Source organism: Mercurialis annua, linkage group LG4 (genome assembly GCF_937616625.2).
Source record: "Mercurialis annua linkage group LG4, ddMerAnnu1.2, whole genome shotgun sequence".
Taxonomy (NCBI): domain Eukaryota; kingdom Viridiplantae; phylum Streptophyta; class Magnoliopsida; order Malpighiales; family Euphorbiaceae; genus Mercurialis; species Mercurialis annua.
Window position 1 is genome coordinate 37861024 of NC_065573.1, and position 27305 is coordinate 37888328.

The 27305-nt window shown below is 35.0% G+C and overlaps 4 protein-coding genes across 5 annotated transcripts; 3 read left to right on the top strand and 1 right to left on the bottom strand.

The window, feature by feature from the left end:
- The first annotated feature begins 747 nt into the window (after positions 1-747).
- On the top strand, positions 748-2147 carry LOC126678674 (uncharacterized). The gene is made up of 2 exons (XM_050373569.2): positions 748-1389; positions 1455-2147. The coding sequence occupies exons 1-2, from the start codon at positions 748-750 to the stop codon at positions 2145-2147; spliced, it is 1335 nt and encodes a 444-aa protein (XP_050229526.2).
- A 7747-nt stretch (positions 2148-9894) lies between these two features.
- LOC126677095 (uncharacterized) lies at positions 9895-10530 on the top strand. Its single transcript, XM_050371548.1, has 2 exons — positions 9895-10245; positions 10316-10530. The coding sequence occupies exons 1-2, from the start codon at positions 9929-9931 to the stop codon at positions 10347-10349; spliced, it is 351 nt and encodes a 116-aa protein (XP_050227505.1). The 5' UTR covers positions 9895-9928; the 3' UTR covers positions 10350-10530.
- Positions 10531-12628: 2098 nt separating this feature from the next.
- On the top strand, positions 12629-17754 carry LOC126677093 (SNARE-interacting protein KEULE). Of its 2 annotated transcripts, XM_050371546.2 has the most exons (10): positions 12632-12923; positions 14490-14548; positions 15406-15530; positions 15608-15707; positions 15849-15961; positions 16052-16132; positions 16658-16848; positions 17050-17140; positions 17241-17330; positions 17421-17754. In XM_050371546.2, exons 3-10 carry the CDS (start codon positions 15438-15440, stop codon positions 17472-17474), a joined length of 813 nt encoding a protein of 270 aa, XP_050227503.1. In that variant the 5' UTR covers positions 12632-12923; positions 14490-14548; positions 15406-15437; the 3' UTR covers positions 17475-17754. The 2 variants fall into 2 exon arrangements, 1 of the variants encoding a protein (XP_050227503.1); XR_007640474.2 differs by lacking the exon at positions 17421-17754 and having other exon boundaries at positions 12629-12923; positions 17042-17140.
- A 128-nt stretch (positions 17755-17882) lies between these two features.
- On the bottom strand, positions 17883-21172 carry LOC126677087 (deoxyribodipyrimidine photo-lyase). The gene is made up of 9 exons (XM_050371538.2): positions 20764-21172; positions 20021-20364; positions 19699-19939; positions 19373-19530; positions 19222-19258; positions 18959-19017; positions 18489-18570; positions 18317-18388; positions 17883-18225 (listed from the first exon to the last, which is right to left on the bottom strand). Exons 1-9 carry the CDS (start codon positions 21061-21063, stop codon positions 18043-18045), a joined length of 1476 nt encoding a protein of 491 aa, XP_050227495.1. The 5' UTR covers positions 21064-21172; the 3' UTR covers positions 17883-18042.
- Between the last annotated feature and the right edge of the window lie 6133 nt (positions 21173-27305).

Below are 27305 nucleotides of genomic sequence, written 5' to 3' on the forward strand. Positions count from 1 at the left end.
TATGTAATTTGCTTGCAGGACTTCCCTGAAAAATGGGTGATGCTCATTTTTAGGGGAAGTGTTGCCGAATTTTTATTAATTAATACGTGTTTTTATTTACCATGACAGGTCTGACAGTCGCTGATAGCCCTTGATAGCCGCGCACCGTTGTTCCGAGTGATCCGAGCGTTTCACCTTCTATTTGCGGTTCTGCCCTTCAACAAGTAGGTTTTATCGCTCAATTAATTTGATTTATTTTAATTGAAATAGCTTTTATTTACAATATTCAACCTAAATAAACCTCGATTTTATTCCCACCGAATAAAATCGTAAACCTAGCCGTAGAGTTCCCGTCCCGTGTGTTCAAGAGATTGAACGACACGGGATTGTACAGTTTGTACAGTTCGCAAAACTTGTGCTTTCGTAACTCGATCACGAAAAACCATATATGTCTAGTAGCGGTAGAAAAATATTCGGTTGTTTTCCAGCGTTTGTTCTCCGGGTGGATGTTTAGTATATGTTTTGTAACGCTTATTCCTCGAGGAATATATAATTAGCGTTACAACGCATATACTAAATATCGCACTAAAGGAGAACGACGCCGGAAGGCTGCCGAATATTTTTCTCCGTTGCTAGGCATATATCGTGGCCGAGTTACGGGGCGCCTGTTTTGCGAATGGGATAGGGCCCTACCTTTTCAGCAGTCAATTACATTGACTTTGCTTATCTCGAGTGAAAACCCCACCTCTAATTATCCGCGCTACAGAAATGGAGACGGACCGCAGTTGGATGTACAGGAGCCACACAAACGGGCTGCTAACCACAGGGTATAAGGAGCATGTGAAGGAGTTTGTCCGGTTTGCATTACGGCATCCGGCTTGTATGAGTGGGGTACAGATAAAATGCCCCTGCCCTAAGAGAGGTTGTCGAAATACAAGCTATCGGGATGTCGATGAGGTGGAATTCCATTTATTGAAGAATGGGTTCGTGAAAGGTTACCAAGTATGGGTTTTTCATGGCGAGGGGAGCGTTTTGAACCCCCCTCCCCTTGCACAGTTACCGGAGCAGGATGTTGAGTTCGACTATGAAGATGAGGGGCCAGGTGAGTTCAGTTCCGCTCAAAGAATGATTCTTGATGCGGCCGGTCCAGAAATAACGTTTCCTGAAGATGAGCTCCCGAATGCTGAAGCTCAAAAATTTTATGATATGATGCGTGCGGCTGAAGAAGACATATGGCCTGGGAATAGCAGACACTCTCCATTTTCTGCATCTGCTAAAGTGATGGAGATCAAGTGTCGACATAAGGGTTCAGTAGCTTTAGTTGACGACGTATGCGGATTGATACAGGAGCTGCTCCCGGAGGACAACAAGATGCCAACGAATTTTGCTAAAATTAGAAGCTGGTCAAAGGTTTGGGGTTGCCGGTTGAGGTTATTGACTGTTGTTTTTATAACTGTATGATTTATTGGGGGGAGGACGCGGATCTAACGCGCTGCAAAATTTGCAATTATGCGCGGTGGAAACCTGTGACCCACGGAAAATCCACAAAAAGAAAGGCTAACGTGCCATATAGTAAAATGTTCTATTTTCCAATAACTCCGAGGCTACAGAGGTTGTACGCTTCGAAAGCCATTGCTCGGCATATGACGTGGCACGCAGACCACGAGATGGATGGTGATAAGATGTGCCACCCGTCCGACTCTCCGGCTTGGAAACGTTTTAGTGAACTGCATTCTGAGTTTGCCGATGAAGGGAGAAATATCAGATTAGGCTTATGCTCCGATGGGTTTCAGCCATTTACCAATTTTGGGCAGCAGTATTCCTCGTGGCCGGTCATTTTGACGCCGTACAATCTCCCCCCAGGCATGTGCATGAAGGATGAGTTTATGTTTTTAACGGTTTTGGTACCGGGGCCTAGAAACCTAAAACACCTAATGGATATCTTCCTACAGCCGCTGATTGCAGAGTTGAACCAACTGTGGGAATGTGGAGTCCAGACATATGACGTTCATAAGCGTCAGAATTTTCAACTAAAAGCGGCTCTTATGTGGACAATAAATGACTTTCCCGCTTATTCTATGTTGTCTGGTTGGAGCACTGCTGGTAGAAAAGCATGCCCGTACTGCATGGAAAACATCGATGCATTCTGTCACGACCCAAATTATTGAGCCGAGACCGGCGCTAGGGAATGGGAGTGGTTGCTCCGAAACCCGTAGCAAGCCTAAAACCGTTATAAATTTTTCGCGATTAAAACATATTACTATATATAATACATTTATTAAAACATCGTATTTCTTTTCTGAAAACATTCGCGAACACATTCTTAGAAACCAGGGTCTTACCGAGCGATATCTCATATCCAGCACCGCCCTGTTTCTGATCACAAACATAACCAATTCCTCTTAAGGCAATTGGTACACAATTCAAACGGATAAAACACCATCTTTATAAACAACTTATTTATAAAACTATATCAGAGTTTATTTTTCCAATACCGTTTGAAATTAAATCATAAATCTTATACTGACACCTACTGACTACTGCAGCTCTATAAAAATTCGCACTTTGTGTAAGCCAAAAAGGCTGCCGACACAAAGGAGATGGTCTGTCTGATCCGACTTCGGTCACCTGAAAGGAAACACTGTGAGGGGGTCAGTATTTAGGAAAATACTGAGTGAGCTTGCAAGTTACTAACAGTATTAATATAAAACAAATATAACATCGCATCTTAATAAAACAATAATGTAAAACTTATAAACAGGTATTTGATCCGTACGAAACTAATATCCTAGCATGCGACGCATCTCTCGAATAATCATATATCACTCAACCCAATCGTAAATATCAATTGCGAGTCCAACTCGCTGGTGGCCCAGCCACTAGATACGGGGACTTCCAGGCTACACCGCAGCCGAGTTCACTCTGCGTATCTAAATCATAACCCAATCGTAAATATCATATTCGTCATCAGCTTCCAGCTGAGTTATATCAATTCATCACTCATATGCAAACATACTAGACCGACTCGGTACTGGTGATCACACAGCCTATTGACACCCAATAGGTAGCTAGTTTCTTCGGATCGCATACTAGTTCTCGTATATAGAAATTAAGTAAACATATAACATTTCAATCAATTATAGGTAATGCGATGCGTATAAACAATATACGTATATATATGAAGATAACTTTTATACTAATAATACGCGAAAGTAAATTGCCACTCACAGTGACCGCTATCCAAAACTGCATTATTATAATCCCGCAAGCGTAAGCTCCATGCGTTGTCCAATCACGTATCCACTCCCGCTAACTGGCTTGATAGCTTGTCGGTACGTCAGTTACTTAATCGAGTAACCTATACGTTTAATCCATAAACGTTGACTTAGTATTCAAACTCCTAAGTTATAAACTTAGGTTAACACAATCGTATCTCTAATACGGTTCTTAACTTTAATAATCTCTTAATCACGCTTTTCTTTTAAACGTCCTAGTTAACGTTTTGATATTCAATCGAATCCCGATTGATTACACGACTTGAAATTGTCTGAAATCGAGTTTCTGTGTCGCGTCAGGGCTCTGGAAGCCAAAATCGTCAATTCCCGCTAACGAGGGACTGCACGTTCGTGCAGCAGTGTACTGCACGTTCGTGCAGTACGCTGCACGTTCGTGTGCTCCACGTTCGTGTAGTGTACTACACGAACGTGTGCTACACGTTCGTGCAGTCTGCTACACGAACGTGTACTGCACGTTCGTGCAGTATGCTACACGAACGTGTACTGCACGTTCGTGCAGCAAATGACTGCCGATGTGCAGCCCCGGGGTTCATTCCCCGGGCCAATTCCGACGTGCTTAAACGTCCAAAGTCGATTCTAGCACGATTTCCATTAATAACCATCTCAAATATCATCAAAAACGCCAATAGAAACGCGATTACGATTCGTTTAATTCGTTAAAACGAAATAACCCTTATTTATCAATTCTCATAATAAAAACGTCAAGCTTACCTCGATTTGAAGCTTAGCGATGATAGAGAATCGAATTCTGAACGAATCGATATAAAGAACTCGCGATTTAGACGAGAAACGGCGAAACGACGACGGATCGTAATCGATCGTCGAAAGCTTCTGTAACTTTCGCTTCCTCTGATCATCACTTCCTTTCCTTACTCTTAAGGAAAGTTATTATATATATCTTGGCTAATTGTCCATTTTGATCCTTCATTTCTTTAACTTAAACCATTTCTCTTTTAAACTTTCTAATTTAACCAAATGGTTAAATTATTCTTTTAACTCGATTGCTTACGTATTATTTATATTCATATAAATAATACTAACTCAATATTATTACTTTCCGTCAAAATCTTTTAATTACTATTCTCGAGGCTTAATTGGCTAATTTACACTTTCGCCCTTAAACTTCTCAAAAGTGACAATTTAGCCCAAAACGCATCCGCGTCCAAATTTTAAAAGGTCTCCGATTGACCCGAAACTTTTACCACATATACTATAAAATATTTCGCGGGCTTTGGCGAAATAATATCCCTTCGGGTCTTATATGGTTAAATCACCATTTTAGTCCCTGTACTTTATTTTGCGACTTTCTTAATATTTTTCTTTTCCAATTCTAATTCCAACTCTAGAACTGAAATATAATATTAAATCTTTCGCAATAATCCTTTCGAGTCCGTCCTGCTAAAATTTAATATTTATCCTAATCTCTCGGAAATCTTTCTGATATCGCCACTCTAGCGACTTAACACTGGACACGTGGTCCAATTAAATACTTAAATATTTTGGGGTATTACATTCTTCCCCCCTTATAAAAATTCGTCCTCGAATTTTCATATAACTCCTTGACTTAACTTAAACCCTTAACTTTTTGAACTTCATTCATGCCTCCATTTCTGTACTCCTTACAGATTAATGTTAATCGTCATTGACGATCTTTCATATCGTCTCCGTCTTGCATAGTGTTTTTAGCCATTTTCTTATGTACTATAACTTCTTACCTTTGATTGCTTCTCTTAACTTTACAACACAATTGTTGTGTTAGTTCTTTGTTTGACATTCAATACTATGAGCTTTTATCTTTGTAATTGAATTTTTAGTTTAATACTGATATTCAATACTTGTTTGTTCTAGTAATGTCTGATTACTAGTAACGATAATCTCCACTCTTAAGATTACTCATTCGTAATCGAATGATGTAGATGATCCATTAGTTCGTACTCTTAGATTCCTTTGCTTTGTTTGATCGTGGTTACGACTTGATCTTGATCTCCAAGTCTTCTTTCTATAATGATGTTAGTCGTACCCACATACATTTTCGTTCTCGATCCTTTTCTTTTTGTCCAACATATTTGATCCTATCATCGTTCCTTGTTGAGTGATGTAAACACTCAAACAACTCGTGCTTCACTTCTTATGTAGTCTCTGTTGCCGTCGTCTGATTGTTATTTGTTGTCGTGCTAAAAGCTTATTCCACTATTTGTTATTCTCTTTCATCTCATTACTTCATTTCTCGTAGGAAGATTCTTTCGCTAACGTTATTTATTATGGTTATCCATGAGGTAAATCCTCAGGACGTATCTTTATGAGGTCTTCACTTTTCTTGTATGGCTTACTTAACCTTCTTTTTGCGTCTTAATATCTCGTATACCTCTATATTCGTTTGTATATCCATTGGTCTATTTCCTTTTCTTAAGCATGACGTACTATTCTTTGAAGCTTCCTATCTCCTCTTACTTCTCATCAATCTGTTTTATCTTTTATCCTTTATAATCTTGGATAACTGTCTTTGTTATCCTATCCTTTACTCCCTTTTACGATCATTTTATTGTTAGTCTCACCTTGTGTTTCTTTATACCACATTTAGTACTAGAGGGACAACAATTGTTGTCGCGTTGGAGTTTTACTCCCGATTTATTCAATGTACCTTGTTTACTCATTTCCCGTGAGGATCCTTAATTCCTTCAACTTTTGCCGTCATGTATTGCCTTTAACAGTGTCGTCACTGTTACCTTCGTCACTTATCGCTTATATCTCTCACTAATCTTTCAATTAGTAGATCCTTCCTTCTTTCAGTGAGTATGTCACTATCCGCCTCATGGTAGTCCATCTTTTGAAACTTAAATGTTGACCTTAGTACTAGCCCTTAGGTTATATTTATCCTTAACTTCTTATTTACTTTTTCATTTCATTTTACCTATGTCCTTCCTTCTTTCGTCGTCTTCTTAACATTGATTGTCTTACGACCTTTAAGGATGCTTTTAGCATTCATCTTTACGATTCACTATTCTCTTCTATTTTTTTTTTTTCTAATATCGTATCTTAGTTTGACTCTTAATTTCCAAACTATTTCTCTTTTCCATAGTATGGTGTGAGGTTTATTCCTTATTATCTATTATCTTGTTATTTTCACTCGTCACTTCACTCTTCTACCTATAACGTAGGTATATTCCTTCATGTCTCTTCCTTGACTTCTTGTTTCTAATCAACCAATAGGATTAATAGTCGTAATGCTATAGCCCTATGGTACCTTTCTTGTGTTCCGTATTTACGCTCTTATCATGTGTCTCGATCATCTTTTGTTACATTTCTTGCATTCTTCTTCATCGCATCCTGTACATCATGTACTTCTTCTTTTAATATTCACAACCTCGAGCATGAGTGGTGATCGTAGCCTATTTCGTCTGAATTCCTCGACATGGTACGTTCTTGATTACTTGCGTCTTATCGTGCTTTTACTGACACCTTGACTGTCAGTGAAGCCGATCCTATGTTCGAGCCATCTTTATTTCTTTTTATTGTTATGTGTCCGTGACTACATAGAGTCCAATCTAGTTGATCCTCTTGTTAATTTTCCCATGTGACTTTCTCTTTTCCTTTCCTCGATCATTCTTATCAAGTTTCTTGCAACGTACGCAAGCAAATTTTTCTCTATATCGATTTTCGTAACTAACTTCTTTGTTCGAGTTCTTATACCTTCTCATAGGTATCTTACTTTCATCTCTTATGTTATATTTCGACTGATCCAATATATGTAACTCAAGTTTGTTATCGAATCTCTTCTTCACATCCTTTTACTTACCTCGATGCGTAAAGATTCATCTATGTGTCAAATACGTTTGATGCTATATATTGCATCCTAACCATTCAGGGACTACTATTAATCTTTCACATCAATCGCACTATGCACTCTACTCTTTATTAGTCGAACTTAAAACTCAAGATCCCGTGCTTCGCGCACATCATTCACACTTATACTTGTCCTAATCTTTTCATCCACTTTATAATCGTAACCTTGTGGTGGAAGTTCCAACTTCTAATTCACTTATTGCAACTCTTGTCGTTTATCTCTTGATCTTTCTTATCATGCTTCTCCAATCACTACATTCTATGCAGACTTGATGTTAGCTATACTTAATTGATCCAATTCCATGCTCCGTACTTCATATTCTTGTCACTCGTCTACTTGGCTCGTCACTTTATCGACATATATCCATTATCGATATTCTTATGAAATTTACTTCACGTTCTCGGTTTGTCGATCGTAATGGTTTACACTTAGGTCACCGTCTAAGGGACATCGTGTTCCAGTGACAACTTGATTCAACGGTTCAATAAAGAGTTGTCACGATCTTATTAAACCTGACGACTTTCTAATATTACGCTATATTCACATTATCCTTTCATATGGGTAACCTTCTATCTTCAAGGTGTAAACTGTGAGTCTATTTCTATGCTCGACTATCCTCTTTCTTACTTCTATGGTGTGGTAGCATGATGCTCTAATCACTTCGTCTAAAGATAGGAACATCCCACTTCATCGTTCAATTAGTTACATTTTGCTATCCACATCTATCTTACCATTCACTTCTCATATATAAACTTCATTCTTCTTATATACTTCTTCCCTTATATCGTAGTTTAATATCTTTGACGTCCTGTCAAAGAAATACTTACCTCTTAGCTTACCACTAATCTGGTACGCGTTACTTTCCAATACATATGTGATTTTTAGCTATATTCTAGCTTGTTAACTCATAATTAAGTTCATATCCTAAAACATAACTCCCATGTTCTCGCAACTATACGTATTCATTCGCCTCGTGGCCTCGATTGTAGCTTTCTCGCGAGCACTTCACTTCCGTCACAGAGTTCTGGTCTAGGTATACTTACATAAAAACAAAATTCCTTGAAAACTCTTTCAAACAAAACATCTCGCTTTGAAATGTAAATCGAAATTTCATTTAAATCTTAGCAAAATTGTGCACTAGGGTGATGACGTCTCTCATCCCCAAAGAGTTGCCACATCTCACCTTTTCGTCTGACATAATGCATATGATGCATGTACTATGAATGCATGTATTCATTTATGGTTCTTTTCATTAGCAGTGTATGTAGTGATGCACTTCTATCAATGTCGTGGCATTTATCAATGACTATCTCGGGTCTAGGCACAATTATGCTTTCAAAATCGTTTAAACAAAACAACTTGTAAAAGTTGTAAACTTTGAGTTTTGTAAGTTCTCTAAACCTTTAAACTCTGTATCCAGAAAGTTCTTCGACCTCTGTAACCTTGCATTTCTTCTTCATTCTCTTTTTGACACTTTGATCGATCGAATTCGACAGCATACTGGCGTTATTCAATGCCAACCACATGCGTGTTACTATCGAGTCATAGTAACATCGATTAATTTCTAGTCATAAGGGGCATTGCATCTCCCCAATATTTCATCTGGATATGCATGTCGCATATGCATATCCTATCGAAAACAAAATATGCGTATGCATCTCATGTATGTGTGTCGCGACAAACAAACTAGCACTTCACAACCAATCAATAATACTTATCGCAAAACAACAATGCAAAATACTTGGATCAGACAGAACTCAACTCTATAGCTGCAGTAGTTCCTAGGTCACTTAACCGACACAACACATATTTGCAGAGGTAACTGGACCAACTGCTCTGATACCACAATTGTCACGACCCAAATTATTGAGCCGAGACCGGCGCTAGGGAATGGGAGTGGTGGCCGGTCATTTTGACGCCGTACAATCTCCCCCCAGGCATGTGCATGAAGGATGAGTTTATGTTTTTAACGGTTTTGGTACCGGGGCCTAGAAACCCAAAACACCTAATGGATATCTTCCTACAGCCGCTGATTGCAGAGTTGAACCAACTGTGGGAATGTGGAGTCCAGACATATGACGTTCATAAGCGTCAGAATTTTCAACTAAAAGCGGCTCTTATGTGGACAATAAATGACTTTCCCGCTTATTCTATGTTGTCTGGTTGGAGCACTGCTGGTAGAAAAGCATGCCCGTACTGCATGGAAAACATCGATGCATTCACACTGGATAAAAGCGGTAAACAATCGTGGTTTGATTGCCATCGCAAGTTTTTGCCTCCGAATCACCAATTCCGTCGAAATGTTACTGATTTCCGTAAGGGGAAACGAGAGGTCGGGAAAAGGTTTGCAGGGGTGAGAACTGGAGATGAACTGTTAGCAGAGATTGATCGACTGGGGTTTAAGAAGGCATTTGAGCCTGGTGCGAAAGTTACTAATGCATTACTGTCAAAAGATCATGGGTGGAATAAAAAAAGTATCTTTTGGGATTTTCCTTATTGGAGAACGAATGTAATACGTCACAATCTCGATGTCATGCACATTGAGAAAAATGTCTTCGATAACATTTTTAATACCGTTCTCAATGTCCCCGGGAAAACAAAAGACCATGCAAAATCTCGTGAAAAGTTGAACGACATCTGTGATCGGCCAGGGTTAGCTAAAGATCCGGCAACTGGGAGATTTCCAAAGGCAATGTATGCTTTGGATAGGGATTCAAAACGAGTTTTGCTTGAGTGGATTCAGAAAATAAAGTTTCCAGACAGGTACGCGTCAAACTTGTCTAGATGTGTTGATCTAAAGGGGCTGAAAATGCATGGAATGAAAAGTCATGACTGCCATGTTTTTATGCAACGACTTCTGCCAATCGCTCTTCGGGAGCTACTTCCGAAAAATGTGTGGGAGCCTCTAACAGAGTTAAGTATCTTCTTCAGGGAGTTAACTTCCACGTCACTGTCACAGGAAGATCTAAACCGTATGGAAACTGAGATCCCAAAAATCCTGTGTAAGTTGGAACGTATATTTCCACCCAGCTTTTTTGACTCTATGGAGCATCTTCCCGTGCATCTTCCGTATGAAGCTATGATGGCAGGACCGGTTCAGTATCGCTGGATGTATCCATTTGAAAGGTAATCAATTAGTCATGGTTTTTTCTCGAATCCATCTGTTCATATTACTAATATTAATATCCGGTTACAGATATTTGAGGAAATTGAAAAAAAAAGGTCACTAATAAAGGCAGGGTCGAAGGGAGCATTAGTAGTGGATATCTGCAAGAAGAAATCGCTAAATTTGCATCCTATTATTTTGCTGAAGGCGATCCGATGTTACCCGTGCGTTTGGGAAGAAATGAAACTTGTGATATGGATATCGATGAAGATGCCGACAGACTGGGAATTTTTAAACCTAAGGGAAAGCCGGTGGGTTGTATATGAAATTTATATGTTTGCAGGATGTCCCTGAAAAATGGGTGTTGATCAAATTATAGAGGAAATGCTGCCGAATTTTCGTTAGGATTTATACTTACATTTCATATGTTATACGTTTTAATTAGCCGTTATGTGATATATATGTTTTTCAATCTTTTTGTAGGATGCAATTGCTCAGAGACTTGCTGCTGCATCGCAGCCGCCGACCGGAGAGGGTGGTTCGTCTAGCACAGCAGAAGTCGACGAGACGCAGCTATTTCTGAATATCGAGGGCGTCAACAAGAAGCGGCGTGTCTACGGGTTGGGTTCAGCGACTAGTGCGTACGTGGATACGACGACGTCTAGTAGGGCGAGGACCAGGTCCACACAGTCACAGCGAACTGAGGAGGAGATCGAGCGGCGTGTGCGGGCGGGGATCCAGGACGGACTGCGCCAGATTACCACTGAGGTGGAGGATCTCCGTGCCCAGCAGGCGAGAACCAATGAGAGGATGGCCGAGATTATTCAGGCCGAGATGGCGAAGATGATGCAGACTCTTCCTCCGCAGTATCGCCCACCCCCAGGTCCTTCAGACGATGACGACACTCCGACTTTGTAGTGTCACGTTTGTATTTCTGACATTTTGTATTTTGTCACTTTTATACATTTTGTGTTATCTTGTTTTATATATTTTCTTACGATATGTAAAATATAACATGTTTTTATATGAAATCGGTCGTTTTTGGAAATTGAGTTTTAATGAGAGTTGCAAATAATAGATTTTACAGATTTTAATCGTCGTGAATTGAATAGGAAAAACGGACGGAAAATAGATAATTCTGTCCAAATTGCGACTATCTTTGCGACGGAATCAATTCCGTCGCAAATTGTCAATATTTGCGACGGAAGTCGCAAATATTGACAATTTGCGACGGAATTGATTCCGTCGCAAACTTGTACCATTTTGCGACGGAATTGATTCCGTCGCAAATTGTCAATATTTGCGACGCAACTCATTCCGTCGCAAATATAGTAAATCCGTCGCCAATACGTCTCCCTTTTCATTTTTTGGGAGACGACATTGGCGACGGTGTGTTTGGTTATGGCGACGGGCTGGCCGTCGCCATATTTGCGACGCTCTGGTCGCTAATATTTTAGCGACCAGAGCTTTTGCGACGGACTAATTCCGTCGCAAATCCGTCGCAAATACACATTTGCGACGGAATATGAGTGATTTGCGACGGAATTGTCCGTCGCAAAACCACTGAAATCCAGTAGTGATTGGACTCTCTTTACAGCGAAGTTCTTAATTATTCAGCTGATGTTAGATTCCAAAACCTTAATTACGAAAAATGTATGTAAGATACTGTGATAGCCTGATAGATATAGTTTTTAATGCAAATTGAAACGTTAGAAGTGTATAATTGCAATTTGAAAGGTTCAAATTGATCTAGAGAATTAGAATATTCCCGAAATCTTAATCATAAAGGTAAAATGAAAATTCTCTATATCCAAGGCGAACATAAATTTTGAATTTTAACAAATAAAAATAAAATAATTAGTAATTTTTTAACTATTCAGAATATTGAATAATTATTTGATATAAAAATACCGATGTAAACACGGAAATATATATTATTTTGACATTCATATCTATAGCTTTTATTGAGCGACTATTTGTTGTTTCGAGTTGTAAACATTACTAATTTATTTTAAATTGTTAAAATTTTATAAATCTAATTCATGTCGATTTATAATATGGATTGATACTTTAAGCTTTTTTAGCAACTAATGAATAAATTTTAACTATAAATTTATATCACTTACTATATTTTAAAATCTAATGGTATTATTAAAATAAAATTAGATATTTTTATTCAAATAAAATTAGAGGATAGAAAGAAAAGAAAGCATGAAGCAAGAACATCCCACTTTCTTTCCAATACGAAACGCGAGATTGGCCGGGTCCATCTCAGTTTATAATGGTCAACACGTCAGCACCTCATTATAAATAGAAAAAATAAGTCAGTTATTATTAACTTTCATGCGGATAATAAATAAAAATTATACCTGTAATTAAATTAAATTAATTAATTATTGATTCGACAAAACAGAACAACAACAATTGTTTACTTTTCTTTTCTCTTTCGCTGTTTCGTCTCTTTTTTCTCTCTCACAGCTCTCAGAATCCGTTCTCCGTTCTCCGTTTTGATCTCTCTCCGTTATTATTCTCTAATCTTCTACTTCATTTCCTGATTAATATCCAGCGAACGATCTGATTCCGATTTGTTTGTGTTATTATTTGGATCGATCAGACAGAGAATCAATGTCGTTCTCAGATTCTGACGCGTCATCTTCCGGTGGCGAGTACAAAAATTTCAGACAAATCAGCCGTGAACGTCAGTTTGTCTTTCTCACTCTGTATTAATTTTAATTTCAGTTACTTCTTTATCCTATTTTTACATGATCTATGATCAGTCTTTTTATTGTCTTTTACAGCTCTATTGTTTGTTTCAGTTGATGTTTATTTATGTACTGGCTTTTGAATTTTTCTTTGGTGATTAGTTAGTCTTCAGTTCAAGTATAGCTTAAAATGCAGGCGTTTGTGTTTATAGTTTTGATTTTGCTGTTAGTTCTGCTAATTAGGTAGTTTGAGTTAGTTAATTTTATTGAATTAATTGATTGATTAAGCGCGAGTTTTATACCACTTGAGGGAGATTTGTATTATTGTGTGATTTTGCTAGTTGAGAATAAGATAGTGAGATATTTGATATATGTATTAGAACATTGATGTTTCACTGTGGCATAGTTATCCTTTATTTGAAAAGAAAGTAAATGAGAGAAAAGTGCTGTTTGCGGCTAATATTAAAAAATGGCAGCATTTAGGGATTGTAACATGTTAGAAGAAAGTGGTGCTATTTAGAATTTCGATGTTGCAATAGCCACATTGTCCTACTTTCTACTGTGGAATTTGTTTTCCAAATGATTCTGGGGTTTGAGGAAATAGGGGAAATTTTATATTCCTCTTTGTTTGTCTTGAGGTGATACTTGCATCTCTTGACCTTTTATGGAAATTGAAATTCAATGATAAAGATTAGACTTTAGAATGCTGAAATTCGGAGCACTTACTCAGTGCTGCAATTTATGGCTCCAGTTGATGATGAAAGTCCAGCAAAATCGTGGCTTATTGTTCTAAATCTTTTTAAAAGTTGATTCATGGTGCTTGGCTGCTCAAGTTAAATGCTGCCCAAGCTTTGTCAAGGTTTCTATTATGATCACTCTCAGTTGACATGATAATGTAATTTTGCGTTGATTAGTACTATCATGTTCCTTGACTGAGGATTGATCCAAATTATGAATTTTCCAAGACATGTAAATCTATACTTTCTGCTTCTGCCACCATACTGTTTTCATTCGAGGGGGGTTGTTAGAACTTTCTCGGAGATGATGCTACCATGAACCACTGTGCATGATCCCAGGTTAATAGTTTTTCCAGTTTATGCAAATTAGTTAGTGAAGGTAAGGGCACAGTATAGATATGATAAGGCAGGCCTTATGTGTTTGTCTTTCTTGTGCATGTTCCAGGTCAATAGTCTTTCCAGTTTAGGCAAATTAGTTAGCGTAAGTAGGCTCACTGATAAGGCAGGCCTTATGTGTTTGTCCTTCTCATTTTGACCAGTTGCGGGATCCTCTACAGTACCTTAGGGAAACACGGCATCTTACTATGTTTTAATATTTTATTTTTATTACAAATATCTATATGAATACATTAAGGGAAGTTGCATTTACTTAGAGCCAGAGACCAATAATCTGCGAGTCTGAGCTTATTAGACCACCTCAGATTTAATGATATTATCTGTTTTTCTGTTGTTTTATATAGTCAAGATACTACAGATAACCATGTTGCTTAATATCGCAGTTTAGTTGGTCTGACTACTTTTCAATTTGAACTCTCGACTGTTCAGGTTTGTTACATGAAATGCTTCGATCAGCAAAAACAGGGGATTCAAAATCAACCTGGAAGGTACTGCAGCTTGTTTCTTTTATTTAATTATATCTTGTTGTGCCATGTCCCTGTTATATCGAGGATTAATCATCTTGGATGTCGAGTGGGACATGTGGCACGAAGCATATTTTGTGTAAAATCATGCAGTGACACTGACACCTCCAAACCTATTGAAGAGCCTTGATTTTTTAATGGAGTTTCAGTTTTATTTCTCTTTCACGCTCTGAGAAAAAGAAAGTTTTATTGACCGTGTAGTGTGTATGCTTCATATCCTGCTTGTGTGCAAATGGTATATAGATCATCTCCTGCCCTAATAAACGTCAATCAAGATTTTGGATCTATTTTACATGATTTAATCCATGGGTTACTCAAAGTAGAATGCCTTGCTTCTGATTTCTTACAGAAAAATTCTTTTTATATAATACAATAACCACCCAAGGAGATACTGTGCCCAGTGCTCAGATTTTACTTTAACTAACCTGGTGTAGAAGTTTGGAATGATATCTTTGCTTTTACATGTTTTCCTAAATGCCTCTTTGGCCTTGGTCCCACTGACAGCCGTTGCTTTCAGTCATTTGAAAAGACATTATATTGTGGATTCCGTTGAAAATTAGAGGGAAATTATGTTAAATAGTAAATACTTGTATTTAATCCTTGTAACAGAATTTGATACCTCTTAGAATGCTGACTGTTTAGGCTAGTTGGTGTGCCATCTAAATAAAAGGTAGATAAAATTTTGTTTTACTTTAATGGCCGGTTCCTCTTATTTTAATTCTTTTATAAAATTAGACGAGTCACACACATATTCAGGAAAAGTTTGAATTTCTTTTTGCATATGGCATAGGCTTCTTACAATTCACTTTTCATGGATGCAGATTGCAGGAAAATTAACAAAATTATCAGGGAGATGGGGCTTCGTGACATAGGTCAATTGGAACAGGACCTAGTTTTTGGAGATAAAGGAACAACTGATGTAATTAAGTTTTTGAATACAAATGAGGTAAGGATTGTAAAAAAACATCATGAAAGCATTACAACATATCAAATGTACTTATTTACTTGTAATCTATTATGCAGGGTGCAACACGTGAAAATAAGTTGCGCTTGTTGATGATTCTTTCAGCCATATATCCTGAAAAGTTTGATGGTGAAAAGGGTCGTAATCTAATGAAGGTTGGTCTTTTCTCCCTTTTACTGCTGTGTTGAAGAATCTTGTTTCATTTTGAATATTGTTTTAGGTGACCTTGTTTGATGCTATTTTTTAATACGTTTGTTCATGTGTACTAACTAATCTGACTGTTTGCATGATATCAATTAGCTAATTTACCAGAAGATGACATGAATGCTGTGAATAATATGAGATTGCTTGCATCTCCAGAATCAAAAAAGAGTTCATCTGCAACTTTTTCTTTGAAGTTTGACATTCACAAGGTAATAATGCATGTCAGACAAAATTGTACGTCTCTCGGCAATTAAATTTTAGATGTTTACTTACGTTTTCCATGTCTGCCCAATTGCCAGAAGAAGCGTGCCGCTAGAAAAGACCGAGCTGCCACTGAAGAAACAACATGGCAATTATCTCGATTTTACCCTATGATAGAGGTATCGTATGCAACTTTGCTAGATTGTAACACTTCTGATAGTATGTATATATGCATCTCGAGGTTTTTCTTTTAATTTTCTGTAAAAATAAGGTGGACGCGAGATCTACTATTCATTTTCTGGCAAATTTCACTTTTTATCAGAATTAAAAAAAATGGTGCATATGTTTCACTTTCTTCCAATGTGTTTTAGTGTCAAATTGCCAATGGGTTTCCTGTTTCTGTTCTTGTATGTTTATGTTTGAAGTTGAAACGGGAAAGTCAATTATGGCTTGAGCCCTCCATTGGCAAAGATTTTCGACTTGCCAGCTAAATGATTCATAGGTTGAACTTTTGCCTGTGAAATGATTCATAGGTTGAACTTTTGCCTGTGAAAATGATACATAACTAGAAGCTGTTTATTGCAAATACTGGCCACCGATAAAGTTCTATTTATCACCATTCGTAAAAAGTTTTGAGTTCATTTTGAAATATTTTCCAGGCCTTTAACACCGTCAATTTACTGAATTACTCTTTTGCCTTTTAGGAACTTATTGAGAAACTCAGTATAGGAGAATTATCAAAGGATGAATATCCATGTATGAATGACCCAAGTGCAAGCTTTAATGGGACATCCCACCCTGCATCAGTAAATCAAGCTCCAGTTGCCCAATCGAGAAGATCGAGACCAGCAGCAACATGGGCAAGACCTCGAAGTTCTGATGATGGCTATTCAAGGTGTTGTTCCTTGCTGTTCATTAGTTGAGCTGGGAAAATAAATTATAGGATTGCGGCTTTGATGATTTCATTTTCATACCCTGTACATCAAATGCATCTTTTTTCTGCATTTCTTGATAATTTTAGGAGCTGAAAATTGATATCTAAATGATTTTCTTATTGCATCCCTAATTGATTTTTTTTTCTTTTCCAGCCAAACAGTGATTCGATACTGAGACATGCATCTAGTGATTTCAGAAGGATGGGCCGGCGTATTTTTGTATTTATTGTAGGTGGAGCTACTAGATCTGAGGTTCGGAAAATTAAAAAGCTCAATGTCAAACTTCAGTTCTAATAGTTGTTAGATCTTAGATATTCATATTTTCTCATCTCTCTTTCTCATTGATCCTCAGCTAAGGGTATGCCACAAGCTTACAAGTAAGCTACAGAGGGAAGTGATTCTAGGCTCATCAAATCTTGACGATCCTCCACAATTTATCACGGTAATCGAGTTTATCTGCAGCTCTTGTGGTTCTATTAATTTATCGCATGAATTCTCATCTTAATGATATTCTGTTGATTTTAAATTACAGAAACTGAAACTTCTGACGGCAGACGAATTATCACTGGATGATCTACAAATATAAGTTCGGTGGGAGCTTCTAATAGGTTTCTGATCCCATTTGTATTCACAGATGCTTGCAAATTTATTGTATCCAATTTTGTGTTCAGTGTAAAATGTCTGCAAGTAAACATCAGTCGTAACCATGTATTATATAGCATTCAGGTCGCGAACTGTAATGGCTGTACTGGAATTGCTGACAATTTATTTGTATATTATTATTTTACTAACCGAATTAGAATATCAACCGACTTTGAGATGTAAAAACAAAAGTGGTTACTGATCTAGTTATATTGCTTCTGTTTGATTGTGTGAAGAGATTATTGGGGGCAAATATTTTGACTTTAATGTTGAAGTATCAGGTGACATTAATATGGTACATTATATAGATCCAAATTATATGCATAAATTCAGCTTTTTCATTCCTTCCTAGTTTCTACAAAAATCATTGCGATCAATTAAACGATGTGTCTGTTTTTCAAGACTGCTTAAATTTAAATGGACAAAAATCATTTTCTTTTCTGAGGGTTAGCGTCTATCCCAAGCTAAAGGCCTAGAAATTGTATGTACAACACTGTTAAACCCTAAATCGGCTAAATGGCTGATGTGCAATGCTGTTTTTCTTGTCTAGCAAGCTGATATTCTGCTTTTCTCTTATTCTTTTCGCGCACTAACCTCTTCACATATGCAATGTAGCCATCGACATCAAACTTCCTCTTGCAGCCTGCATAATTCATGTACCGAATTTTCCCAAAAACCGGTCTTTCTTTCCAGCCCTGAAAGACGCCATATAAGAGGTCTTTGACGATTACAATGATTATGTAATATAAAACAAATAGAGCAATTGATTATGCCAATGAACTAAACCTGGTCATGAACACCACAAATCGACCACATGCAACCGACATATCCCTTGGGGTCTCTTCCATCTATTTCATACTGCATTGTAGAGTTTTAAGTTAAATGAACTGTATGCTGACGGAGTCTGCTAACAGTTTCAATGGAAGCACAATACACATACGCTTATCATTTAGATTACCTTGTCATTTAAATATACGGACACTGCAAGGGCTTCTTCGGGTCCGCTTGTCCACTCCAGAATCTTTTTCGCCCAATACATACTGCATGAAGATTTAATGATAAACTGAAGAATTTGATGAGATTTGCACATCAACTTTAACAACAAAAAGGATATGCTAGAGGATTAACATAACCTATGATGCGACTTAAGCAACCTAAACCACTATTATTATAGATTTTGAAGTTATTCTTCTTGCTTAGAGTTACAGGCACAATAACCTATTGTTTCAATGATTATAGCTTTATATGACATTTACGTCAAAATAAATTATGTTGAACTTTTAATCAACAGACATATCTGTTGGTGATTTCTAACCTATTATGGAGATATTGTACAGAATAAAGCGAAAAAATGTGGATATGACAATCAACTATCAGAAAAAGAACATGATATAAAGAAAACAAGCAAATCAACAAAAAGTCACTTGCCGCATAAAACCATGCATCTTCCCATAGTGTACCATCTCCAGCTGAGAAGCATTCCAAAGCTGCCAATTTTCGTGTCAATAAGAATTTAGTAAGAAAATAGAGAGGAAAAAAAGAAAAACATGAGTTGACTTCGTAATTCCTTATCCTTGAAATAATTAAAGCAATGTTTCCATACCGGGGGAAACTTATGAAAATAAATATGAAATGAGACGTGCAGTTAAGTTTCAGTATAACATTAAGTACATCTCTAAAGGTAGGCATACCAGATCGGCTGTTTGCGCCTTCTCTAATTGCTCCTTCCTACATATTCAACCACCATTGAGATCTTAGGGACTTCACCCAGCAAATGTACATCAAAAAAAAAAAGAAACTCGGCATAATAGAGTATAAAACAAGTAAAGCAATTGCACTCACGAATAAACATGATCTCGCTTATCAGAGGCATGTTCTAGCAAACTTTTACGTGCCCATTCCCATGCGCCTTTTAGTGAATCATATTGAGGCTGGTAGAAACAGAAGTTATCTGCAAGTTCTCTACGAACAATCAACTCCTCCAAAAACGTGTCGACTGCCTTTAGTATAGCAGGTATACATGGAGAACACCGAAGAAAATGAAAGATAAACGATCTAAAGGATGATGAAATAACTAAAAGTTGAAGCCTGCATATAATTTATGAAAATAAAACCCCAAGCTGTCATTAAAATACTGAACCATGAATCAAAGAATTGATCTAACAAACCTGAGGATAAAGCTTTCGTGCTTTACGAGCCTCCAGGGCACATCTCTGTGCGGAGATTTGGCCAAAATGAATATATGGGGAGAGACCGGAGAGCCCTTTGGGTTTCAATGGATTATTCCTGTCAGTAGAATAATTCGTCAACCTCTTGGTTAAAAATCCATTTTTAGTACCAGTTAATACTTCCATTGCTGCATCTTCTCCAGGTATGCACCATTCAATTTCAGGAACTTCTGCTCCTTTCCTACTTATGCAAAATTATCAGATCAAGTTATGATCATCATGAAACTCAATTGGTATTATTTAAATAGATTTGTTGTCCAACCTTAAAACTTCATCAATAAGACTATCCCAATCAATTGACTTATTCGGAGCAGCAACCCACTTATTGCTAGGAGATTGCATTACAGGAAATTCAACAAGGTAATCGGATAGCTTTTTATTTATCTTGCCCCTTAAAGTCCTAGCACTATACTCCAACTTGTCGGATGCTACCCAAACAGGTACAATATTGTGAGCATCAACTTCATGTACGGTCACAGAATCACTCACCCTCTTGCAAATTTCATCCTTACATTTTCGAACCTCTCGTAGAGGTGAGAAATCAGTAACTAGAAGTGAAGCCCCAGACTCTCCTAAAAACTTTGGAATAGTCTCTTCAGCTGTTCCCTATATATTAAGCCCCATTAGGAAAACAAAACATATAAACAAGACAATATTTATCAAATAACAATGCTTTAGCAACCATAATGTCACCCCAATTTAAATCCACCATAATTGGCCTATTGTTGCACAAAAACTTCTCCAGTCATTTCATTTCCATTTCGAAGAACACTTCTGAAACTCGAAAACTCTATATGTATAACTTAATTTTATACAAAATGTTTCGCGGTTTCCGTTTCGGGCGTTTGCTTTTCTATTTCTGTGCTACATTACAAGGTCTAAATTTTCTGAACATCCAAAATATAATCATAATTCATGGTTACAAAACCCTAATGCCTAAATATCAAAGCACAAACAACAAACATTAAAGCATAAAGTTAAAAAAATAAAGTGAAAAGGGCTTACTTGGAATAAAAAGAAGGGAATTTGAAAAGTATGTTCAATTTGATCCTGAAGTTGACGCAAACCCTTTAACATAAAACCCAGTTGCCTAGCTTTAGCTCCTTTAAACCGATCAAACAAATCAAAAGCAACACCAACTGCCACATTGTTCTTATTAGCTTCATCAATGGCGTGAATTAAAGCCCAATTGTCTCTCATCCGTTGATCTCTAAACATCCAGTAAACAACAGGACCCGTTCGGTTTTTTGATCCCTCTTTCAGCACCCGAAACCGACCCGGTTGAGTAGAGGATAGAGAGGCCATTGAGAAGACGAGAGAGTGCCGGAAAATGCTGACGTGCGCAGCGGGTGTCGGATAGCGGAAAATAACGCGGGACAGGCAGAGTTCTGTCTGAATGTTCAGATCAAGAGAAAATGAAAAATGGAGGGAAACGGACCGTTAAAAGTTGTGGTTATGCAAGGCTATACGTGGAGCAGTAGAAATTGGACACGTTGAACCTGGCAGAATTTTGTGTCTAGACTTGAAGCCCATCCATTGGAAAGAATCAGAAGCCCATTTAATTCATGGTCGTTGGATACTAAGCCCACTTAAAGTAAGTCATAGCCCACCTTTTGTTTTTTGACTTTTTTCATATAAAATTGCTTAAAGTTTGATTTTCTTCAAAACATTTAAAAGAGGAGTTACTCATAAGATATAATAATCTAAATATGGAAGATGTTGATGTTGGATGTTGATGTTGCTAATTTCTTCTCTACTAATGACAGAGATGCCGAAGTAGTTATAGAAATCTAGATTTTCAATTCTCAAAAATTAAATTTCGGTTTGTTATTTGTAAATGTAATTGGGTGGTTCTTTTGATGGCTAAAAATCCTTATCGATGATTGCCATTACAGTATTCACCATTTTTTTATGGAATGACTCATTCAAAATTGTTAAAAAATCGTTCATCTCTGCGTTTTTCACATTTCATTCATTGAAAATTTAGCTTTTGACAAAAAAAAAGACCACTACTTATTAGACAATTATATTTTTCTATAAAATTATTATAAATCATTTATAGTATTATCCCTCCGTGTCTGTGTGTATGTGTAAAGTTCTAATTGTTTCAATATTATATATATATATATATATATATATATATATATATATAAATAAACTTATTTTGTTTAAATTTTTGGTAAAAGTATTTCTATTCATTTTTATGAATATTAACAATTATGGAATAATAATATGACAGTTGCAATGGATATTTTAATTTTAGCCAGCTAGAATTTATTTATTAAAGTAAATTATAGAATTATTTTAGAATTTTGTAAAAAAATATAGTATTAATGAAAAATCTAGTCTATGTGTAGTTTAAAAAGTGTTAAAATATTCCTGTATCTATGGGATGGACAGAGAATGTAATTGTCTTAAAATCTATATTAATGTGGAAGGCAAGGAGCGTATTTTTCATTTCAAAATCATCCACTCGTATAGTCACGGTGATGGTCACACTAAACACATGAAATACCTAATGTAATTATATATACTTAATTATAATAAGTGGCAATTTTCTTTATTATAAGCCAATAAAATTGGTTGAATACACCTCCACCAAATCTTGCTTAAAGATCTTTTTATACAATAATTAAATATTATGTGCTCTAAGCACCCCCACTTGCTGAAAAAGATAATTATAATCAACCCTCTCAAGAGATAGACAGATTTGGAACTACATTATTAACCATTTGACTCTAATTAGCTATCTTAATCAGGGAATGAGACACTTTTTTGTTAAAATTTGGGTGGCTAAATCACTAGGTTTGCATTACATTAGTATTTTAATTTTTTTAACATTTTATCGACAGCATATTTTTTTTTTATTTGAAACAGGAAATGACAATAATTATACTCCTAGAAATATACTAGTAATTAATTTAATCAAAGCATGATTGACTGCATAAAAAGTGGGAAATAAAAATGAAATAACTATACAAAAAGTAAAATATAGGTACTCAATCAAATAATGTTAATTACACATATGGCCCACAAGACCAATAAAAAGCAAAATCCACATTTTTCAACATCACTTTTAAAACAAATCATAAACCTAAATGACCCACAACTGTTCTGTATTTTTATTTATTTAATTATGTTATCAAATGTTTTTGAATTGTTATGAACAATATTCTTCATCCAATTAAACAAAATCAATATGAAAAAAAAATAAAATATTACTCCCATCCTTAGTGTCCGTACAAATCACCAAAATATGGACCAGAAGAAATTAAGAATGTTTAATTACAAATTGTAGTGGAAAATTGGTGAAATAAATGAGGAAGATGGTAGTAATGATTCCATTTATTCATTATGAAAGCTAAGTTTTAACTGAAGTTTTATTAATTATGGATATTAATATTAAATCAAGTTAAAGATAGCCAATCTTACCCACCATATGCTATGAGTATTGCCGCAGGAGAATCCAGCTGCTACTGTCTCTGATGCCTACACGTGTCTTCCACGTGGGCAGTGAATAATTTCCTTTGTTCATGTGGAAATAATTAATGAATCAAAATTTACATTATTTTTTAAAAATTAAAGAGAGTTCAATAATAACTGCCCAAACGATTGCTTATTTAAGGAGCTTCAGTATACTTTTATGCATCAAACATCATGGTAAAACATTTCAATATTAGTAAATTAGATTAGTTAGGTTGACAAGCCTTTACTAAAAGTGTCAAAAACCCTAAATTGAAAAGACAAAAAGTCTTTGATTTAGGGGGGCCTAATATAAAATTTCCACCTAAACCTCATTATAAAATTTATTTTACAATACATATAGTCAACTCATAATTTACTTTACATTAACTAATAATCATTATTCCTTCTGTTTTTTTAATTGTCCATTTAATCAATATTACACATATCAAAATATTGTTACTTTTGTCTTAACTTATAAAGATAAATATTACTCCCTCCGTTTTTATTTATTTGTTCATTTAGTCAAATGAATTTATCTATAATTAATTGTCCATTTAAAATTTCAAGATAACATTAGCTATTATCTTCCAAAAACCCGCTTTTTTAATATGTATAATTTTAGTTAAATGAACAATTAAATAAAAACGGAGGGAATAATATAGTCCTATTAATTAATAAATTATTTTAAAATTAAATTATAGAGTCATTTATTAGAAATGGATAAATTTAAAAGATAATAACAAAAATTACATTTAAATTTTAAATAGACAACTAATTAAAGACAAATATATTTACTAAATGAACAACTAAAAAAATGAAAGAAGCAGTTGTTAATCCAAATTGGGGTTAATCCGATGATTCACAAACTTGGAGCCAAATCAAGAAAGACTTTTTAAGGAAAAGTGTTTGTAAATGAAATTCATTTTTGTGAGTTATAAAATGAATTCATAAATATTATTTGACTATTTAACAAAAAAAGAATAAAATTCGATAATATGGATCTACTAGTGACATTTTTGCAAAATAAATCATTTGGAAATAAATACTAGTTATCTATCAATTTAGCTCACGATCAATGTTTCTTTCTCCATAATTTTTAGATGTCAGTATATTGAATTTTTTTATAAAATTTTAAAATTTTAAAAATAAAGGAAATATGATGTCTTAAAATATAGAGAGAAACAAATAAATGTAATCTAAATTTAAAGTTTGATAGTAATTATTTTGATTTATTTAAGATCATCTAAATTATATTTGGTTTTTATTAAGAAATTGTCCAAAATAATAAAAAAAAGACAATTGAATAAAGGATCAATTCACCCTGTCGAATTGGTGAGAAATATTTAAAAAGTCAATTTTTCAAAAATCGATCAAAAAACTCCACGTTTTGCTAGAACATATCAGTTTCATCTCTCCGAAAAAAACACAGAACATCCAATTAAACTTATTTAATACTAATTAACCCTAATTAAATTCAACTCTAATAAACTATAATTAATTAAAAATATAATTAATTATAATTAAATTCCAACTCATCGATCCCTCCAATTCCATCACCATCGATAACTACGACATCTTTCATCATTTGCTGACGAGCTTTAATGATCTGACGAGTAGAAGCAACAAAGGACGATAGATGCCAATAGACAAACAAGCAACACTAACAAACTATTGGTGATTGCAACAATAACGAACCATTGCCATCGGAGGTGAATAAGAAAAGGTGTAAAAAAATAAATGGTGCAGCGGTGCAAGCGGCAAGCAGTGGCATGAATTATTGCAGCAGCAGTGACGAGACGAAGAATAAAAAGAAAGAAAAGAAGAAAGTGAAATGGAAAGTGTGATTTTTTTAATTTAATTTAATTTTTCAAACTTTAATTTAATTGACATGTGAAGGACATAATTGATATTTAAAATAATTAACGTGCCAATTAGAAAATGAGTTAAATATTATGGTTATTTATAAACATTAAAAAATTAATGGTACGTGTGTTTCATTCTCGGGAATACAATTGAAGAAGAGGGAATTTTATACGATTTGATAAAGGTTATAATTTTTCTTGATACGATTTGTTAGAACTGGATGTGTTTTATATACTTGATGTCAAATTGGGGGGGTGAATTGATGCTTTATTCAAAGATAACTGTATGAATAAGCAAATCAAAAAATAAAAAGTAGCTGTCAGATGACGTTTGATAAAAAGAGAAAGGGACGTCATGTGTACGGACATTGACCAATAAGATCCTCCCATCTTATGAAATACTTAACAATATCGCTCCACGTGTCTCTTTATCTCACTTGCCGGAGCGGGTATTGAATTTCCTCCTGCTCTATTGCCAAGTCAATAATCACTATTTCCAGGATCCATAACAAAGCTTTTTTAAATTTTTATTTCTAAATTAACCACTTTAAGCTTTATATTAGTATTTATAAACCATAGTTTCACTTTTTCAATACTTTTTTCCAATTTTGTCATTCTGATCTAAGAGTAACATAATCATTCATACACGTAACACATGCATCTAAATATGTGTGTATTTAGAATTAGATTATATCCATATATATATATATATAATTTTATGGCATATAATTAATTTAAAAATATTAATGTACAATGTACAAAGTAAAAAATATTTGTAAGCTAAATATTTTTTTATTGTATCTAACTGTGTTGATGTTTTGCATTGATTAGAAGAAGAAGAAAAAAACTCTTTGTTTTAAGAATAGAAAAAAAAACTCTTCCTACACTTAATTTATATTAATTATTTTAAGATTTTAAGATATGTTTTATAAAAGTAATTTTATATTGATTTGAGAAAAATAAGATTTTTCTAGCTAAACAAAATTATTATTAAAATTCATACAAATTTTGTGATGATTTGTATGTAACAAAGTATAAGCCAATTTAAATTTAGTCATACTCTACTAACATCTATAATGTTAAAGAGCAAGTGTACTTTTCCTCTATTTTTTTCTCAAAAGAAAAGGTGATTATCAAATTAATGATAGTAGACATTGATATGTTCATGCACATTGAATAATGTTTCAATATATGAACACTGGCTTCTTTTGCAAATTTAATACAATTTTAAATTTTTGCAATATCCACCACCAATTATCAATGTTTGCTACTTAAAATATCAAGCAATTGTTTTGTTAAAATTAATGACGTGGGTGCGAAACAGTGTCTATTTTGGAGGCCACGTCGATATTTTTTAACAGAAACTTACTCGATGTATGTTTCGAATTAAAAATTGATAGTTTATAATTTACATTACTAAAATTAAATCGCAAAATACGTTAAGATTAGTACAATTAAGCATGTATTTTATACATAATGACATGTAAATATAAAGTGCAGAAGAGAGTCATAAAGACAAAAGACAAGTCAAATACGATGCCAGCTTTGGCTTGCACACAGATTATAAATACTTGTATGTCATATATGAGTCACATATATTAATAAACTGTACCAATAGAAAGTGTAAATTTTATAGGATTCCAAATAAATCACATACCACCGAATTGTATTATTATATCTTTAGTGGTGGCTCCCATATTAGTACGAACAATTTAAAAGGTCATGATTTTAATACTCTTTTGCTTACTATTATCCTAATTTTCATATCATTTTAATCTTTAGATTTATATTTCATTCAAATGTATATCATGGTGTTATTTAAAAATTTGAAGTCATATAACTAGAGCAAGTTGTCAAGAGAATCTCACATTGTAAATATTAAATTTAAGAGGTAAAATCTAATTAATCTTTTTTTTACATTTTTGACTCTATTTCTATCCACTTTTCTATTTTTATCAAATACGTGATAGAATGTGAGTGGATAACCGGAAATCCCTTTCTGGCATCCTCATGCGTGTTTGTTTTTGTTTTTCAGATGTGGCTTTCTAGTATTCCAGACTCTTGTATATTGTGTGATTCATCATGAGCAAATTGATATAAGTATCTCTTTATGGATTAATTTTGACAGCTTGATTCGTCAATTTTATAAATTTTAACAATTGTATTCAAACTGTAAATAAAAGAATAAATGATTTAATTGATAAAGATAGAATATATTTT

Coding starts and splice junctions, on each gene's coding strand:
- LOC126678674 (XM_050373569.2), top strand. CDS start 748: ATGGAGACGGACCGCAGTTGGATGTACAGGAGCCACACAAACGGGCTG. Junction 1,390..1,454: donor AAATTAGAAGCTGGTCAAAG/GTTTGGGGTTGC, acceptor TATTGGGGGGAG/GACGCGGATCTAACGCGCTG.
- LOC126677095 (XM_050371548.1), top strand. CDS start 9,929: ATGCATGGAATGAAAAGTCATGACTGCCATGTTTTTATGCAACGACTT. Junction 10,246..10,315: donor TGGATGTATCCATTTGAAAG/GTAATCAATTAG, acceptor ATCCGGTTACAG/ATATTTGAGGAAATTGAAAA.
- LOC126677093 (XM_050371546.2), top strand. CDS start 15,438: ATGGGGCTTCGTGACATAGGTCAATTGGAACAGGACCTAGTTTTTGGA. Junction 15,962..16,051: donor TGAAGTTTGACATTCACAAG/GTAATAATGCAT, acceptor CCCAATTGCCAG/AAGAAGCGTGCCGCTAGAAA. Junction 16,849..17,049: donor TCTGATGATGGCTATTCAAG/GTGTTGTTCCTT, acceptor CCAGCCAAACAG/TGATTCGATACTGAGACATG.
- LOC126677087 (XM_050371538.2), bottom strand. CDS start 21,063: ATGGCCTCTCTATCCTCTACTCAACCGGGTCGGTTTCGGGTGCTGAAA. Junction 19,259..19,372: donor AAGCGAGATCATGTTTATTC/GTGAGTGCAATT, acceptor TTGAATATGTAG/GAAGGAGCAATTAGAGAAGG. Junction 18,389..18,488: donor CCGTATATTTAAATGACAAG/GTAATCTAAATG, acceptor TCTACAATGCAG/TATGAAATAGATGGAAGAGA.